The 20,730-nt window shown below is 39.4% G+C and overlaps 1 protein-coding gene across 1 annotated transcript in view; it reads right to left on the bottom strand.

The window, feature by feature from the left end:
* LOC126089419 (ankyrin-1-like) overlaps positions 1 to 20,730 on the bottom strand; it is a 337,936-nt gene that overhangs the window by 37,544 nt on the left and 279,662 nt on the right. The window contains exons 12-14 of the mRNA XM_049906908.1: positions 16,468 to 16,587; positions 10,471 to 10,578; positions 2,939 to 3,358 (exon numbers count right to left, since the gene is read on the bottom strand). Coding sequence (XP_049762865.1) covers positions 2,939 to 3,358; positions 10,471 to 10,578; positions 16,468 to 16,587 — 648 coding nt within the window. The remainder of the gene's footprint in view (positions 1 to 2,938; positions 3,359 to 10,470; positions 10,579 to 16,467; positions 16,588 to 20,730) is intronic.

Genomic DNA, 20,730 nt, shown 5'->3' with positions numbered 1-20,730 from the left:
ATCTGAAATACATCATGTGATCAAAAGTATCCAGACACCTCCAGAAACATATGTTTCTCACATTAGGTGCACTGTGCTGCCACCTACTGCCAGGTACTTCATATCAGAGACCTCAGTAGTCATTAGACATCATGAGAGAGCAGAATGGGGCACTCTGCAGAACTCATGGACTTCGAACGTGGTCAGGTGATTGGGTGTCACTTGTGTCATAAGTCTGTATGTGAGAGTTCCTAAAGATCCATAGGTCCACTGTTTCTGATGTGATAGTGATGTAGAAATGTGAAGTGACACATACAGCACAAACGTGTACAGGCCGAACTCCTCTGTTGACTGACAGAGACCACTGACAGTTGGAGAGGGTCGTAAAGTGTAATAGGTAGACATCTATCCAGACTATCACACAGGAATTCCAAACTGCATCAGGATCCACTGCAAGTACTATGATAGTTAAACAGGAGGTGAGAAAACTTGGATTTCATGGTTTAGAGGCTGCTCATAAGCCACACATACAGCACAAAAGTGTACAGGCCGAACTCCTCTGTTGACTGACAGAGACCACCGACAGTTGGAGAGGGTTGTAGTGTGTAATAGGTAGACATCTATCCAGACTACCACACAGGAATTCCAAACTGCATCAGGATCCACTGCAAGTACTATGACAGTTAAGCAGGAGGTGAGAAAACTTGGATTTCATGGTTGAGCAGCTGCTCATAAGCCACACATCACACCAGTAGATGCCAAACGACACCTCGCTTGGTGTTAGGAGCGTAAACATTGGATGACTGAACACTGGAAAAACATTGTGTGGAGTGACAAATCACAGTACGCAATGTGGTGATCTGTAGGTATGGCGAATCCCTGGGTGAATGTCATCTGCCAGTGTGTGTAGTGCATACGGCAAAATTTGGAGGTGGAGGTGTTATAGTGTGGTCATGTTTTTCATAGAGGGGGCTTGCACCCCTTGTTCTTTTGCATGGAACTATCACAGCACAGGCCTACATTGATGTTTTAAGCACCTTCTTGCTTCCCACTGTTGAAGAGCAACTCAGGAATGGCGATTGCATCTGTCAACACAATCGCGCACACGTTCACAATGCACGGCCTGTGGTGGAGTGGTTACACCACAATAAAATCCCTGTAATGGACTGCCCTGCACAGAGTCCTGATCTGAATCATTCATGCCGGGCCTCACTGACTAACATCAATACCTCTCCTCAGTGCAACACTCCATAAAGAATGGGCTGTCATTTCCCAAGAAACCTTCCAGCACCTGATTGAACATATAACCTGCAAGAGTGGAAGCTATCATCAAGGCTAAAGGTGGGGCAACACCATATTGAATTCCAGCATTACCGATGGAGAGCACCACGAACTTGAAAGTCATTTTCAGCCAGGTGTCTGGATACGTTTGATCACAAATTGTATATTGTGTATAGGCAGTGGGACAAAAAATGAAATTACTACTGACATTTGTTATTATTTACCCAACATTCATGGACTTGCGGTGAAAATTAAAGATGCTATACAATGTGAAGATGATGGTGATGATACTGATGATAAAAAGAGGATGCAAATGGGTAGTGATAGAAGATTGAGTGTACTTGAAAAGATGATGACAAAAGTTTCTGATTTAGAAACAGGTGACAAAAGCGAGACATGATTCTCACCACATTCAGAAGAGCAATGTAAATTTTCTCTGTCATTCATTACATTGCAAATTCTTGTTTTTACAAAAGAGAAAAAAAATTGCTTTAAGGTTTGGCTAAGCTTTTTATTCTAGGTAATAAGATTCCTACATCATGAACTACACTGAAGAAAGCTTTGCAGGAAGAATTTAACATAAAAACAAGTGCTGTGGAGATCCACCAACTGTTGTCTTGATGAAAGAAGAAATGGGAAGAGTCTCTTCGAGAATATTTTCTCATTGTGAAGGAAATTGCCAGCTGTACTGGTACTGATAATGACGCACTATTTCAATATGTGATTGATGAGCTAGGATATGACTCAGGCATAAAACTACTAGTTGATGGCACTGGAAGTGTGAAAGTGTTTACGGGAAAAAAAGGCATTATGAAAGAGCTGTGAAGTCAGTGCCGAAAAGAAATGCTGGTGACAAAAGTTAAGCAATGATAATTTAAACTTCATAAGAAAGATGGCAAGGATTCAAGCAACATAAATACTAAAAGTGCAGCTTGGGACCCAAACAAAAAGTGTTTCAATTGTGGTGCCAGTGGTCACAGGTTAAGTGATTGCAACCACAAGAGCAAGGGAACAAGATGCTTCAGTTGTAGTGACTTTGGCCATATTTCTTATGAATGCATGAAAGAAAAGAATAACCAAAAGGTGAAAATGAACATAAGCATTGTTAAGAAGAGTACTAAAAACTGTAAATTTAAAAATGTCCAAAGAGATGAAGGTGTTGGATGACTGTGGCAGCCAACACAGTTAATCAAGACAGGATGTTTATGAGATTATAAATGCTTCAAAATTGCTATAAACAGATGTAGTCTTGGCAGGAGTTGGGAAAAACTTCATCTCTCCACAAGCATATTTTACAGGCATTGTTGAGACAGATGATGTGAAAATTGAAACAGAAATTTATGTGGTTTCTAGAGATACTATAAATTTAGAAATGGTACTTGGGGGAACAATCTTCACAGAAATCAACACTTAGACCCAACAGATACTGGATTTATGTCTGTAATGAACAATTGATATCTGTTTATCATCACACAATGCTTTTCATAACTGCATCACCTTTTTAGTTGCTCCTTCATATCTGTACCATCAAAGTAAAAATCTAAATTTCACTATCATTTGTAAAATATGTGGGATTTTCTAACAGGCAACAGGTAGCTTTACTTATTTGTGGGATTTTAAAGTAACTTATTCCTAACACTAACATATTTTCAAATGCCTCTCTGAGACTCAGCCATACCTTTGCATCTCCCTCTGCAGCTGCAATATGGAGAGGAGTCTTCCCTTGCGAGTCTTTAGCATTGGGGCTAGCACCTGATGTCAATAGTATTTGAACAAGAGTCTGCTTTTCTGTGTGCCATGAAGGCAACTGTACAGCACACATTAAAGCTGTCTCTCCATTTTCATTCTTTTCTTCAAGTGTAGTAAGTTTTTTATTCAGTATATACTTCACTTTGTCAAGTGCATCTCTTCGAGCTCTGGCTGCACAATGTAGGATATTATTACCATCATTATCGCAACCAATCTCTTGTTGATGCTTCTTCATGAGAAACTTAGTGATTTCAATATTATCATTCTCAAATGATGTATGTAAGGCTGTCTTGCCATGTTTATCTCTTACTGTTAAGTCAGCTCCAGCATTAATCAATAGCTGTTTCACCTGTAAAGAAAAATACCAAAATAATTTCATACATAAGAGACTACAATAAAACAACAGTTATACACAATACATCTGATAGATGTGGGAGTTTCAACCAATGGTCAGTCCAGGATGGAACAACAACAATATTATGAAAAGGCTAGATTGCTTATCACCACATAGAGAAGTCATTGAATCACAGACAAGCACAAGGAAAGGGCCACAGTGGCCATCACAAAATTAGACCCCTCTAGGTCATCACACCTGCTGCCTGCAATCCATAGTGAATTGCCCACCCCATAGCTTTGTTGTCACATATTCACTGTTAACAGAACACCACCAGCTGAATGTTCAGTGTTTCTGTTTGATATTGTGTGTTCTCGTGTAGTTTCAGTCTTCTATGGAATAGTGCATTGACATGTGATTGGCAGTAAGCTAAATGCAGCGGCAAGGGCCCACATGTAATGTATGTGTAAAGGGAAAAAAAGACATTTAAAAACAATCTAAGAAGCCACAAATAATTTAAATTCAACACAAATTCATAAAAGACAAGAAAAACAACAAAACCTTGTTAGTTCTGAATTGACTGTACTCAACATTAACAGTGCAGTAACATCAGTAGAATCTGTAGATGCAAGCACATATTTTGGTTCTCCATATAAATGGAAATTGAAATCTATGGAATTTGATGATTTTGACAAGAAATTAGTGCAGACAACTGTACTTCAATACTATGACAGAAGAGAGTATCTGATGGCTACTAAAATACAGGGAGATCACCATGAAAAAATTAACTATTCTTGCTCAAAGATCTCTGTCGCTTATCTTCCCTACTTATTTGATTTTAGGTAGTGTAATGATGAATGCAAATTTTTAATGGACTGCAGAGACACTGTAACAGGGAGAATAAAGTTTTGTGTACAAAGCACTTATTGTAATAAACTTTGATAAAACCTGGATTACACAAAACCATATAGACAAATGAATTTTGGTGGACTTCAATGGAAATAATGGCCTGCAAGTACCTATAGTTTCTTTTATATAGCATATATTGACAATTTAGGTGATGGTGAAGTGACAAAATGTCAGTAAGCGGTGCAAATAAAATATTTTCAGGATGTAGGGAATATTATCAGTCGCACTGACATGAGCCATGAAAACAGAAATACTGGCAGTGGCAGACAAGTATTTCCATGCTGTCACATGTGGAATCTCTCATAAATAAAATGCATTCATGAGTCACACAATACGATAATGATGTTTCAGATGTTAGGAAAATTAATTTTATAGTTTTCTTAACAATTTTCTCAGTAGAAGTTTCTAAAGGTCCAAGATGACACAAATTCATCAGCAACACCATTTTTTGTTACATAGGCAGAAAAGTTTCATACCTTTACAGTATTTTATTTTTTATCTTGGAATACTTTTATGGTTTCATGACGAAACATGTATTATGCATGTCTATAAACTTTTAGCATGTTCACAAATTTTTTCCGTCTAAATATTTTAGTGGTTCTGTATTTTCAACATGTTGAAGTCAAGGATTACTTTCTTCAAAATTTCTTGTAAAATTAGCTTTTATTTTCCTTCACAGCAGCTGGTAATAATTTTCTTTTGGAAAGTACTCTATCATATTCTGGACTAAAAATAAAGATGTATCTTTTTTCAGAATTTTTACTAACATCTGAAATTATCACTAACTGGCAATGCTGTAAAGTCGTGAGATGACCTTGAGGTGCCTATTTTCATGACGGCAGCTATACTAAACATTTATAACCTTTCAACCAAAAGGTCTTTTTCAGAAATAGTAAGAACACACATTCACACAAGCACAACTCTTACACATACAGCCATAGTACCTGGCTGTTGTGGCCGATTGTGGACTAGAACTACATCTGATGTGAGCAGCAATCTGGGATAGGTGGTGGAGGTAAGCAGGAGGCTTGGGGGGCAGAGAGGAGGGGAGGGTAGGATAGGATAGGGCTGTTAGGTGCAGAGTTGTGAGGTTGTGCTGGGGGTTGGGGAAGGGGAGAGGTGAGAGGAGAGAGGTAGAGAAGGGGAACAGACTAGTAGGTGCACTTGCAGAATGAATGCAAGTATATTTCAGGGGCTGGAACAGGGCAAGGGATAGATAGGTGGAGGACTGGGACCTGCAAAGGTTGAGAGGGGGGGGGGGGGGGTTGCAAGAATGAAGGATATGCTGAAGGGAGAGTTCCCACCAGCCCAATTTGGAAAGGGTGGTTTTGGCAGGAAGGGCCCAGGTGTTGCACACTGTGAATCAGTCACTGAAGTGAAGACACCCTCTTGCGCACCATGTTCAGCAACTGGGTGGTCCAGCTGTCTCTGGGCCACAGTCTGCCAATGGCCATTCTTGCGGAGAGACAGATTGTTAGGTGTCATGCCCACATAGAAAGCAGCACAGCTGCTGTTGCTTGCTTTGTAGATCATGTGGTTGCATTCATGGGTAACCCAGCCTTTGATGGGATAGGATATGACAGTGACATGACTGGAGCAGATGGCAGTCAGGGGATGTATGGGACAGGTCTTGGAGTGGGGATGGACAAGGACATTGTGCAGGTTCAGTGGTTGGCAGAATACCATTGTAGGAAGGATGGGAAGGATAGTGGTTTGGATATTTCTCATTTCAGGGCATGACAATAGGTAGTCAAAACACTGGAAGAGAATGTAATTCAGTTGCTCCAGTCCTGGGTGGAACTGAATCATGTGAGAAGTGCTGTTTTGTGGCTGGACAGTAGGTATGTAGGAGGTGGTAGGGACTGGAGAGACAAATCACAGGAGATTTGTTTCTGAACAATGTTTTGAGGATAATTTTGATATGTGAAAACGACAGTGGGACCCTTGACATACTTAGAGAGGGACCATAGATGTGACGACCACTGGTGCCTAGGCTGTATGAAAGGGACTTCTTCATACGAAATGGGTGGCAGCTGTTAAAGTGGAGCTATTGTTAGTGGTAGATACGTTTGACGTGGATGGTGGTACTTATGTATCCATCATCAATATTGAGGTCAACATTGAGGAAAATGGCTTATTGTATTGAGGAGGACCAGGTGAAGTGAATGGGAAAGAAGGTGTTCACCCTCAGTTGAGATCATAAAGACATCATTAATGAATCTGAATCAAGTTAGGGGTTTGGGATTCTGGGTGGTTAGGAAGGATTCCTCTAGATGGTCCATGAACAGATTGGCATATAATGTGCCACGAAGGTGCCAATTGCTGTACCATGGGTTTGTTTTTAGGTGATGCTTTCAATGAATTATGAGTGAGGATGATGCTTTCAAAGAAGAATGAATTATGAGTGGGGATATAATTGGACATGATGACAAGGAAGGAAGTTGTCGGTTTGTACCCAGTTGAGCTTTGGAAAAGTTACTGTTCAATAGCAGCAAGCCCATTGGGGATGGTAGTGTGGTGGGTGGCATCAACAATGACAAGAAGGATACCAGGCGATAAGGAACAGTAACTGCGGATAGCTAGTGGAGGAAACTGTTGGTGTCTTCCATATAGGGTCTTAAATGGGTGACAGGCTGAAGGTGTTGGTCCTTAGTCAGAACTCAGTCCCAAACACTGTTCCTGCATTAGTGCCTACCTCATGGAATCCTCCACAGATGGCCTGACCATCACATTATGTATCTCCAGCTGCAAATACTGCTTCCACATCTCCTACTGCCACCTTGGACAACTGCTATTCGCCACCTATACAAGAGCCTCCAAGCCTCTCCCCACATCCTCTCACAGCCGTCAAACCAGACTTAATACATTTACCTCAACCTCAGAAACTCTCTTTAACCACCACATAAAATCTAGGACCTAAACAGACCCAAAACACAGTCATGAACCTGTCTTCCTAAAGCTTCAGTCCAACGGAAGTATCAGACCTTTCCAAAGGCCTTACCTTTTGCCCACTTCTAAATTTAACCATGCTACACTTGCTAAACCCCTTCTCTCCTTCTCCCAGTACATACAGTGGAAACACTTTTTCACCACAAACCCTGTGCATCAGACTCAATCCAAAACCAATACTGAACCCTGCCTGACTCAGTTCACTCCTCCATCCTACTTTGATTCACCCCCAACTACCCACAGAATACCCCCTGTGAACTTTCCAGGAATTCCTAACCATGAGGTCTGCCTCATTGTCATACCTGAAATCCCTCAACATGGAAACCAACCTTACATCTGCAGAAAGAGGCACAATCGCTTACCTAAAAACTAATCCCGAACTTATAATCCTACTTGCCAACAAGGTTTCTATCACTGTTATTATGAACTGCAGGAATTATTTGGCAGAAGGACACGGTCAGCTGTCAGATACATCCATCTACATGCCCTGCCACTGTGACCATATTCCAGAAATCCGGAAGGATCTCCAGACCCACCTCAAGTCCTTGGGCCTATTCCAATCCCTCCCCCCTCTGTCTCCTTCTCTGCTCAACCATACCACTACCACATTCCTACCTCCTACATACTTCTTAAAGTCCATAAGCCCAACCACCCAGGACACCCCATTGGGAGTGGTTACTGTACCCTCACTGAGAGAAATTCTGCTCTCATGAAACGATACCTTCAACTTATTACCCGTAGTCTACCTTCCTACCTACCTATGCCGATTCTCCACAGTTCCTGTTCCTTTACCATACCATACCCTGCTCATCACTATTGATGCCACCTTACCTCTACACTTTGCACATGGCATTGCTGCTATTAAACACTACCTTTCACAGTGCCCAACTGACTACAAACCTACAAGCTCTTTCCTGGTCATCTTAACCAACTATAACCTTATCCTCAATTACCTCTCCTTTGAAGGCATTATCTACAAACTGATACATGGTACAGCAATGGCCACTTGCATGGCACCATCCTATCCAAACCTGTTCATGGGACATCTAGAGGAATCCTTTCTAACCATCCAGAATCATAAACCACTTGCCTGGTTCAGATTCATTGATAGCGTCTTTGTGATCTGTACTGCGGGTGAGAGAATCCTATTCACATCCTTCCAGAACTGCAATGTCTTCTTTTCCAGTTTCTTCACCTGGTCTTCCTCAATCCAACAAGCCACCTTCCCTGATGCTGAACCCCATCTCAATGGTAGCTACATTATACCATCATGCACATCAAACCTACCAAAACCACCAACAATACCTCCACTTCGACATCTGACACCAATTCCAAACCAAGAAGTCTACATCTACATCTACATATATACTCTGCTAGCCACCAAGCAGTGGTGGCAGAGGGATCAATTAGTGCCAAAGCCATATCCCCCCCTCTGTTCCACTCGTGGATCATGTGAGGGTAAGACAACTGTCTGAATGCCTCAGTATGAGCTCTAATTTCCCTTATCTTTGAATGGTCTCTTCCAAAAAGCATAGGTACCAGTTGTCAGTGCATCTGTAGTGACAAGCTGTCCCTCTCCAAATATGCAAAGAATCCCACTGAGGTTTTCACAGACCAAAATTATTCTCAAGACATTTTTTAGAAACAAATCTCCCACACTCTGTTGTTCCAAGCCCCTACTGCCTCCTGCATACACACTGTTCAGCCACAAAGAAAATCTTCTCCTGTGACTCAGAGCCACCCAGGATTGGAGCAACTGAATTATATCGTCTGTTAGATTTTCAGCTATCTCTTGTCATTCCTTGAAATGAGAAATATCATAACCACTATCCTCACTACCTCTCCCACAGTGGAATTCCACCACCCACCAAATCTATGCAATAACCTTTTCCATCTCTACTTCAAGAGCTGTCCCACACATCCTCCAATCATCACCTACTCCATCCCTCATTCATCTCCTATCCATCAAAGGCCAGGCTATCTGTGAAAGAAGCCATATGATACACAAACTAAGCGGCGACCACTGTGCTCCATTCTATGTGGGCATGACACCTAACAGGATGTTTGTTCACATGAATGGTAACTGCCAGACTGTGACCCAGTGACAACTGGACCACCCAGTCCCTGAACATGTTACCCAATATGATGTGCTTGACTACAGTAACAGCTCCACAGCCTGCAACACCTGGATTTTTCCTAGCATCACTACCTTTTCTGAACTGTGCAAGTGGTAACTCTCCTTTCAGCATACCTTTCATTCCCACAAACTCTGTCCTCAACCTTTGCTAGTATCAGCCATCCATCTACCTATCCCCTTCCTTGTTCCCACTCCAGCACCATATATACCTTCATTGCGCCAGCGTTCCTCCTGGTCTTCTCACCTTCTTTACTTATTTCCTCTCCCCTGTCCCTTCCTTGCTCCTCTCCCACCCCCTCCCCCAAGCAGAGTGTCCTTACTCTGCACCTAGTAGCCCCATTGGCCCATCCTGTCCCCATGATCTCCCTACATGCTCTCACTCTCACAGGCAGCACAACCTTTTCCCCCTCCTCTTCCCTGCCAGCCCTCCTTCTCCATGCTCCATACCTCTTCCTATCCCCCACTGTTGTCCATCCTGGATTGCAGCTCACATCAGATGCAGTTCCAGTCCACAGTCAAACCACAGCAGCCAGAGACAGTGGCCATGTGTGTGTGTGTGTGTGTGTGTGTGTGTGTGTGAGAGTGTGTGTCTGTGTGTGTGTGTGTGTGTGTGTGTGGACAAAGAAGGCCTTTTGGCTGAATGTTTAAATGTTTAGTAGTCTTTTCATTGTGCCTGTCTCTGACTCAGTGTCTACTCTGCAAGTTGTGGCAATTTGTAACAGCTAGTGACAAGTCTACAGAATTCATCACTTCAGACAGTGCTGCCTAGCAGTGAACAACATTTGGCAGTTTTCAGACTGGATAAAAATTAATACTCCTACAAGGAACATAACATGTGAATAGCTAGATATTGTACATTCACGAAAGCAGCACTGCAAATTAACACTGTAACACAAGAATCAAAATACATGCCCACTTCCAACTAGTTTCCCGAATGCAATGCAAGTTCACTCTCAGTGAATGACAGGAGATAGAGCACATTTACAGGTAAAGGCTGTGTCTAAATGAACTGGACGAGAGGAATGGGGATGAATAAAATAAAACAAAAATTAACTTGGTAAAAATATTGAAATAATTATGGACTAAACACGTAGAAAAGAAATAAAGTATAATAGATAAGTCAGCCACTTACCAACCTACAGTCCTTAAGTGAATGTATGGCTGGCATGACAATGGGAGTCTTACCATAGACATCTAAAGCATTTACATTGGCTCCCAAACTGATGAGGAGTTTCATAACCTGCCGAACAATCACACAGGTATTTGAACCACAAGGAAACATTTTGATTAAGTATATCAACTTTATGTAACTTGTATCAACTTCGTACATAGTTCTTAAAAAATAATATCTTATATCAAAATCTCTGTAACATACTCTATAATGGATAATCCATGACTTATGCTTTATAAAAAGTGATACATTTATGTCAAGAATGGTATTTCATATACACCAATCATGAACTTCTGTTCCTAGGACTTAGTGACCATCAGGATGAAACTGCATGAGGAAGGGAGCACAAGGGAATTTGTATTGGCCTCAGCTTATCTCCCTTCTTAGCATATGCTCCTTCTTCCTAGGAAGTGTCTGGTAGAATGCTTTTTGCAGCTGATAAACAACTGCTGATGGTTGTGATGCCAATGCTCACAGCCTGATGTGGGCAAACAGCAAAACCAACTGCAGAAGTGAACAGCTACTTGAATATCTATTGGAGAGCTATTTAGAGATCTCGAATAAGGGCAGGAAAACCATCTTCAGGAACAGAAGAAGGAAAGAAGTAACTCACATAACTTTTGGAGCCATCTTTATGGGTAGTTGTGTCAAAAAGTGTCATGTGCCGATGGGGTCATCCTCATCAGATAACAAGTCTATTAAGTTTGGGGTTGAAATGTGTGTTAAGCATACCTTGGCCTATAAAGACCCTTAAACAACAGAGTGGAGCTCACATAGGAAACATGTAAACTCATGTTCATCTGAAGTCAAAACTTCGATAAGAAATCTCGTAGATTTAGAGGAAATGGAAGATGACATGATGTATGCCATCAAGATTTCATCCTTAGAAAATTACCCAATTACCAAAAAGTGCACCATCAGGCATGTATCTAGGTGGAACAATAATCTGAAAAAGCAGAGGAAGCAGATAAAGAGAGTATTCAACTTTGTAAGAAGAAAGGACAATGGGTAAAATATTGGGAGGCCCTTGCCAAACACAAACTCCCAACCAATCCTATGGGCATACTAAGTAAGTAGGGTGGTGGGTATAAAAGGTCAGTACATGAGATTCTGCAAGTGTTCCTCCAGACTTACTTCCCTCAATGCACACTGACATATGACACAGACCAAGATTCAGTACCTGTGAAGTACTGTTTTACAAATAACCATCAGGAGAACTGTGAATCTGTCAGAGAATGTAACAACTTCAAGAAAATCCAGTGGGCAGTGTAAATATTTCAGCTATTCAAGTCACCAGGCTCAGATGGAATTTTTCTGGTTCTATTGCACCAATCAGGAGAGATATTAATCAGAATCCTACATAGACTGTTTAAAGTCAGTTAAGCAGCAGAAATTATTTCTAATGCTTGGAAAGAAAATGGAAATGATCGTATGGCGTCAGTGGCTCGGAGGTCCCAAGCAGGAAGTTTGGCCGCCAAGTGCAAATCTTATTAAGTGCAACGCCACATTGGGTGACTTGCACAGCAACAATGAGGATGAAATGATGATGAGGACAGCACAACACCCAATGCCTGAGGGGAGAAAATCTCCCACCCCAGCCGGGAATCGAACCTGGGTCCCTGTGCATGGCATTCCAACGTGCTGACCGTTCAGCTAATGATGACGGAATAATGCTTGGAAGACTAAGAAGGTTGCTTTTATTCTGAAGCCAGGGAGAAGCAATCATACCAAAACTAAGGATATGAGATTAATCAGCCTGCCCTCCTTTCCTTTAAAGACATTAGAAAAACTTGTTAATGTGTACATTTGAGAAAGAGGGTTAACTGAGGTTCCCTTGCATGAAAACCAAAAAGCATACCAAACAGACAAATCATTTGATATAGCACTTCACCAACCTCTTGTGAGATGAGAAAAGTTCTACACTTTCAGAAAATTGCTGTCTGCAGCTTCCTGAATACTGAGGTGCCCTTTTGGCAACACAACTTTCAAATTCATGGTTAGAGCTGCAGAAGAGCATGGCACTAAATGCAGGTGGATTAAGAAAATGCTGAGCTGATAAAATGCACAAGACACCATGATGAATGAGAAAATGGTGATCAACACCACCAGAGCTTGACCATAGGAGGGGTTTTATTCCCACTGCTGTGCAACCTGATGGTGAAAGAATTCATGAAAGCATTATGAACTAGAGGTTGTTTTCACCAAAGATATGCACTTGATTTAGTCATAGTAATACTTTGCAAATTTGCAAGTATCATTAGAACGGTGGCACAATGTGCTTTGAAGATCTGTCAAGTGTCACTCCTAGGTATTTTGGAGTCTCGTAGTGTTCCAGTTTGACCCCCGACCATACTATTTTCAACTTGCAAGTGACTTCCTTGTTTCTCAAATGAAAAGCACACACTTGGGTCTTTGAAGGGTTTGGTTTAAGCTGGGTTGTGTTGTAGTATCTGGATAGATCTTCAAGGGCATTTGTGAGGTTGTTCTCCACTGATTAAAAATCTGTGCTCTGGGTGGCTAGAGTGAGGTTGTCAGCATATAAGAAGCTCCTGGTGTTTGGGGCTATAGGTTGGTTGTTCGTTTATATATTAAACAGAATTTGAGCCAAAACACTTCCTTGTGGGAGGCCATTCTTCTGTAGTCTCCATCGACTACGCTGCCCTTGAAAGTCAATGAAGAACCTGCGATTCTGCAGTCATAATAAGTTGAATTAGGAGCATACAGACTACTTGGATGAAGACCATGTTAGACATACCCCCATTACATCTTTGGGCTGTAGGGGAGGCAACATCAGGGGCATACAGTCTAAAAATGGGAAACCTTTAGGATATCCAGCATACTGAATGAATGTGGTTGTAACGGAACATATTAAAGGCTTTACTGTGCCGAAGTATGCGATACCCTCCAAATTTCAACCAGTTTAACGAGTATTTATGATTATAGAAAAGTTATTGTGTATGTTAACAATGATTGTATAACATGTCTGCATAAACAGTCAACCCATTAAATTATACCAAGTAACTGACCCACACAAAAGTTTATATCACTTGATCACTGATACAGCAAATGTCATCATATAAAAACACTAAGTTCATCTTAAATAATTAATATGAAGTACGAAAAATAGTGGCCAACTTAGGTATTTTGGATCTCCTTAAATAAAAATCACCCAGTGAAACCTATTTGTTCACTAGGAGCGTTTTCACTCAGTATTCACGTAAGCAATCCTATTTTAGACGAAAACCAATGTAATTCTTAATAATTCATGTTATTTACTTATTTATGCAAATTAGAGAAGTCAATTGACAAACTTCTAAAAAATGGCCTTTTTGTAACAAAGAATTATTCTGTCAAGTCAACAAATCTGTCTGTCATTTTAATAACATGTTAAATTATGTCACTCGATGCAAATTAATAACTTTTCTGCACAAATTATGATAACAGATGTACATGTGACTTGTAAACTATATCTCTTTTTAGTAGTTCTTTGACAATGTTATAAATACAAGCAGCAAGAACGGTCGGGAGGCAGTCGGGATGTCACTTTGGTAAAGTGTGTTTGTGTGTTATTGTTTGAGGTGGATAAACAATGCAAAGAACATGTAACGGAAGTACTACTTTGTGTTGAGTCATGGTCTTTGGTGGACAGTGGAATTAAGATGGCCACCAGAGTAATAAATATCTGAAGTTTACATATTTGTTGGTTTCGCTCGTTCTTTATCATAAAAAGCACATAAAAAACACGGGACCTCATGTTTTTAACCCTAGACAACCAGATGTAGAGCCAGCATCAGCATCGAGAGACAGCAGCGATCCAGCAAGTAGCAGCGATTACTACAACACAATGCATTTTAATGGCGCCGACCTAATATCAAGTGCTAACAAGCTCCATAAATGGGAGTGAAATAGTGCGATTATAGCAATTAGCAATATCTACAACCAGGTGACCATTACATGGTAAACTTAGGAATGGTTGGAAAAATGACAGCTGACTATACAACAGCTTCCAGCTTTCAGTGTAACAATCCGAAGTAAGGAGCAGCAGAAGAATGAACAACACTACCATTCTGGAGACAAATACTGTTAGACACAAAAACTGTTAGATTGAATACAGGTGGAGATGCTGGGGCTAGGGTGCTGGACTGCAGCCTAGAATAAAGAGCACAATCTCTCTAAGGAAACTGGCCATAGTATTTCAGGCAGAGTTGTTGCAGAATGCCATGAAACCCTTGTGAGGCTAGGGGAAAGCAACTGGGTAAATTCACTGTGGATTTCTTATCACTCAGGAATTAGTGGTAATGAACAAATTGATAGGCTGGCCAGCCCCTGCAGGAGCAATGGTTCCATTTGTTGGACTAGGAACTGTCTTAACCTTCACTAAGTTTATGTTCAAACTAAAATTTTGTAGCTGGATCAGGAGGCAGCACATAAAATATTGGACTAAAATCCCAAAACAAAAACAAGGCAGGCTAATATGCCAGAACCACATTTTAATAAAATTTCTGCAATCATGAGGTTGAATAGTAAGCAGATTAAACTCAGGACTAATGACTGACTACAGGAACTTCAGGAAACACCTGCATATAGTGGGTATAGAGCAAGAAGCTCCCAAATCCAGACTATGTGGTGTGGGAGATGAAACCACACCCTGTTTAATCATCCAATGTGAAGCACTGGAGTCCAAATGACACAGAATATTTGGGACCATTAATTTCTCAGAAACTGTGTGTGATCAAGACCTAGTAAAGGATTTCCTACAACTATTTAAGAGCACTGGCTGACTTTACTAGAATGACACAGATAGAAACTGTACCGTAAACCCAGTTTTGGTGTGGGCAACAGTGGGCTAAGATTACTGTTGTTTCGTGCCACTAAGTAAATCAGATTAACAGGGTGTGAGATCAAGAAAACAGTATCAGAAACCTGAACTGTAGTAAGTTCAGTCGAACCTAACATGTTTCATTCAGTGACTTGGTGACATATCATCAGACAGTTTCATATTATAACGTAGCACTACCTGCAGGGATGTAGGTTGATGTTACTTAATGATAATGCATAGTTTCCAGTTGCTTCCCCATCATCATAAAGAACTGTATAATTTGTTATCTTCTGGTTTTTAATAAACTTTGCCCTCAAATTTCTGAGCATTACAAATAAATATTTGGAAGTTGTAGTGGTTTATGTTTTGTGATAGTTTCATTCAGTATTGGTTATGTACTAATAAAGACAGAACCCAGCAAATATGACCTGTCTTTTCATGATATTGATTTCCCTTACACTTGATGCCAATTAAAATTGTAAATACACAATCCTAAATTAAATATCACTGATGTGACACAGTAAACTCTTTATGTAGTAGTGGTTATCACCTTTTATAGTCCTCCAAATGATGAGGTTATTGTATTCTGTAGATGGCAATTTCTATAAACATATATTCTTTCTACCTTTATTTAATTGTGTTTCATAGAAAGTGTGCAAGCACAAAATTGTGATATACATTAACAATCATTGTGTTTCAGTACACTAAATACATCCTCCACTTTCCCTTCATATTATACATTCTTGGGCAAATGCCCTGTGTTCTACACATCTAAAATGCTGTTCGAGAGGTAACACATTGCCCGATCCATTCATTGTGGCAAGATGAACCCATTATTTACATTTTATGCAGCCACATCTATTACACAAGATAGCCACCAAACAGATGGGTGTTCTGTTATGCAAAATCTTTTATCATGCAGAAAATAGCCAATAAAAATTCAAAATCCCAGTAACAAATATTTGTGTTCTCCAGTTTCCCTTCATCATTTCAAATTATGTTCAGTAATTGCATTATATATTTAATGTATCTAAATATTAAAATGCTTGCATTATTAAACATTAAGTTCTTTAAACCATGTTATACTCTATGATCAAGCCAATAAATGAATACATTAGTGAAAAATTAAAATATTGTACTCTGTGATTTCCAGTCAGTGCAGCATAATGAAGAGGTGTCCTGCCCTGATGATCCATGATGTCTAGTCTCATACCCTGTTCAATCTGTTCTTTAGCAAATGCTATGATTTGAGGTGGTACCTGCAATGAAACAATAAATATATACAATTTTCTTGGGTCTTGAGTGATAATGAATTTTTCTCTGTCTGTCTGTCTGTCTGTCTGTCTCTCTCTCTCTCTCTCTCTCTCTCTCTCTCTCTCTCTCTTGAAACTTTTTACCAAATAATAAAGAAAGTGTAGAAACTGTACAGGGTCTGACATACCTAAACCACTACCTAATTGCTTTATTTTATTTATGGCATACTTGTTCTGCATACCTAGATGTCTGGGGAAGTTGCTTGGACATGGAATGAGTCAATACATGGAATATAAATATCAATCAATAAACAGTAATGCTTACAACTGTAACAATCCAGTAGTGGTAATGAACTTTACAAATAGTAGTATGTTCAACATTACCTTTTTTTACCACCTTAGATTCAAATACCGATTATCACAGATTATTATATTTATTTATTTATTGCTTATTTAGCCTGGCCAGATTAGGGCCTTAAGGCACTCTCTTGCATTTGAACAGGAACAACACGTACCAAAAGTAATAAAAAAACATTTACAATAACAATAATAACAATAACCATAATAATAATAATAATAATAATAATAATAATAATAATAATAATAATAACAGTTGGTTCAGGACAGAACTAATGAAGCCTCAGACAAGCGCTGTCATGGTCGGGGATGACGCTTGAACCCTATGCCCGTCCACAATGGTAAATACACTGCTATCCACACAGAAAATGATTTAAATGCAAATAGAGGTGTTTTGCAGGATATGCTTCCTGCAACCACTCTAGAAGGAAAACAAAGACAGAGGATGAGATGGTCAGACGAAGTTAACCGACACCTCATGTTCTGTTATTACCAAGCAACAAACTTAGGAACCAACACAACTGGATACAGATCACAAGTATACACAACATTTATTACCAGATACCCAGAATTAAAATTTTTAACAGAACAACGACTAGCTGATCAGATCTGTGTAATAATAAAAAATAACAGGATACCCCAGTCAGAATTAGAAAACATCAAACAAAAAATACAACAAATACTGGAACAAAATAATGTGCAATCAGAAGAAGAAGAAAATACAGTAATGAACTCAAACATCCCAGAGCAAACAAACAAAGAACAAAACACATCAATTAAACAATCAGAGAAAACCAAATCTTAAGACAGTCACCAGAACAAGCACAAATAGAACACAAAGTGTCACACATGTTAGATATAGAAGAAAAATTTCAGCTGACATATATAGAATACAAAGACACAAATACAGACATTAGACCATTCTTGCTTAGACCACCAAATAACCCACAAGTCAAAACAACAATAACAACTATCAACACAATCATACACAACAAAATAAATGAAAATACTACTGTGGAAGAGTTACAGCTGCTGGTTTATATAGGGGCACTCACTACACAAAATATACACACTAGGCAGAGATCAGAACCAACCAACACACAGGAGAAACCCGCAAAACCAGAATGGCAACACAGGCTACAAATCAGAATAGAAAAACTGAGAAAAGACATTGGACAGCTATCACAATTTATAAGAAATGAAGTATCAGACAAAAAAACGAAAAAGGTTAAGTAAAATCTCACAACAAGAAGCGATAGAGCAATTAGATGAAAACAAGCAGAAATTACAAGAAAAGGCCAAACGACTTAGAAGATACAAAAAAAGTGAAAATAGAAGGAAACAAAACCAAACATTCAACACAAACCAAAAGAGATTTTACCAGACAATAGATAACACACACATTAAAGTAGACACTCCACCAAACATAACAGACATGGAAAACTTCTGGAGCAACATATGGTCAAACGCAGTACAACATAACAGGCATGCACGGTGGATACAAGCAGAAAAAGACACATACAAGATGATACCACAAATGCCTGAAGTGATAATTTTGCAACATGAAATCACCCGAGCAATTAATTCTACTCACAACTGGAAAGCACCTGGAAAAGATAAAACAGCAAATTTCTGGCTAAAGAAATTCACCTCAACACATTCACATCTAACTAAATTATTTAACAGTTACATTGCAGACCCATACACATTCCCTGATACACTTACACATGGAATAACTTATCTGAAACTTAAAGATCAAGCAGACACAGCAAACCCAGCTAAATATTACCCCATAACATGCCTACCAACAATATACAAAATATTAACTTCAGTCATTACACAGAAATTAATGACACATACAAAACAGAACAAAATTATAAACAAAGATCAAAAAGGCTGTTGCAAAGGGGCATGAGGATGTAAAGAGCAACTGATAATAGATGCTGAGGTGACATATCAAGCTAAAACTAAACAAAGGTCACTACACTACACATACATTGATTACCAAAAACCTTTTGATAGTGTACCCCACTCATGGTTACTACAAATATTGGAAATATACAAAGTAGATCCTAAATTGATACAGTTCCTAAACATAGTAATGAAAAATTGGAAAACCACACTTAATATCCAAACAAATTCAAACAATATCACATCACAGCAAATACAGATTAAGCGTGGAATATACCAAGGAGACTCATTAAGTCCTTTCTGGTTCTGCCTTGCTCTGAACCCACTATCCAACATGCTAAATAATATAAATTATGGATACAATATTACTGGAACATACCAACACAAAATCATACATTTGCTATACATGGATGATCTAAAACTACTGGCAGCAACAAATTAATAACTCAACCAATTACTAAAGATAACAGAAGTATTCAGCAATGATATAAATATGGCTTTTGGAACAGACAAATGTAAGAAAAATAGCATAGTCAAGGGAAAACATGCTAAACAAGAAGATTACATATTGGATAACCACAGCAACTGCATAGAAGTGATGGAAAAAACAGATGCCTATAAATATCTATGGTACAGACAAAAAAAAAGGAATAGATAACACAAATATTAAACAAGAACTAAAAGAAAAATATAGACAAAGACTAACAAATATACTGAAAACAGAATTGACGGCAAGAAACAAGACAAAAGCTATTAATACTTTTGCTATACCAATATTGGCCTACTCATTTGTAGTAGTGAAATGGAGCAACACAGAACTAGAAGCACTCAATACAGTTACATGATCACAATGCCACAAATATAGAGTACATCACATAATACATTCAGCAACAGAAAGATTCACATTAAGCAGAAAGGAAGGAGGAAGAGGATTTATCAACATAAAAAACCTACATTATGGACAGCTAGACAATTTAAGAAAATTCTTTCTAAAATGAGCAGAAGAAGAGGAAGAGATTAGCGTTTAACGTCCCGTCGACAACGAGGTCATTAGAGACGGAGCACAAGCTCGGATTAGGGAAGGATGGGGAAGGAAATCGGCCGTGCCCTTTCGAAGGAACCATCCCGGCATTTGCCTGAAGTGATCTAGGGAAATCACGGAAAACCTAAATCAGGATGGCCGGACGCGGGATTGAACCGTCGTCCTCCCGAATGCGAGTCCAGTGTGCTAACCACTGCGCCACCTCGCTCGGTGGCTCTAGAATGAGCAGAAACTAGCAAAATACACAAAGCAATCACTCATATAAATACATCGGCTACACCACTGCAATTTCATACCACTTTTACAACCCTTTAAATCACATAACATCAACAGATACAAAGAAAGTAAATTGGAAAAAGAAAGCACTACACGGCAAGCACCCGTATCATCTAACACAGCCACACATCAATCAAGACGCATCCAGCACATGGCTAAGAAAAGGCAATATATACAGTGAGATGGAAGGATTCATGATTGCAAGACAGGATCAAACAATAACCACCAGATATTACAGCAAGCATATTATTAAAGATCCCAATACCACAACAGATAAATGCAGACTTTGCAAACAACAAATAGAAACAGTAGATCACATCACAAGCGGATGTACAATACTATCAAATACAGAATACCCCAGAAGACATGACAATGTAGCAAAAATAATACATCAACAACTTGCCATACAACATAAACTAATAAAACAACACGTTCCCACATACAACTATGCACCACAAAATGTACTGGAGAATGACGAATACAAATTATACTGGAACAGAACCATTATAACAGATAAAACAACACCACATAACAAACCTGACATCATACTCACCAATAAAAAG

Source organism: Schistocerca cancellata, chromosome 1, assembly GCF_023864275.1.
Source record: "Schistocerca cancellata isolate TAMUIC-IGC-003103 chromosome 1, iqSchCanc2.1, whole genome shotgun sequence".
NCBI classification, from domain to species: Eukaryota; Metazoa; Arthropoda; class Insecta; order Orthoptera; family Acrididae; genus Schistocerca; species Schistocerca cancellata.
This window is presented reverse-complemented; position numbering and strand designations above follow the sequence as displayed.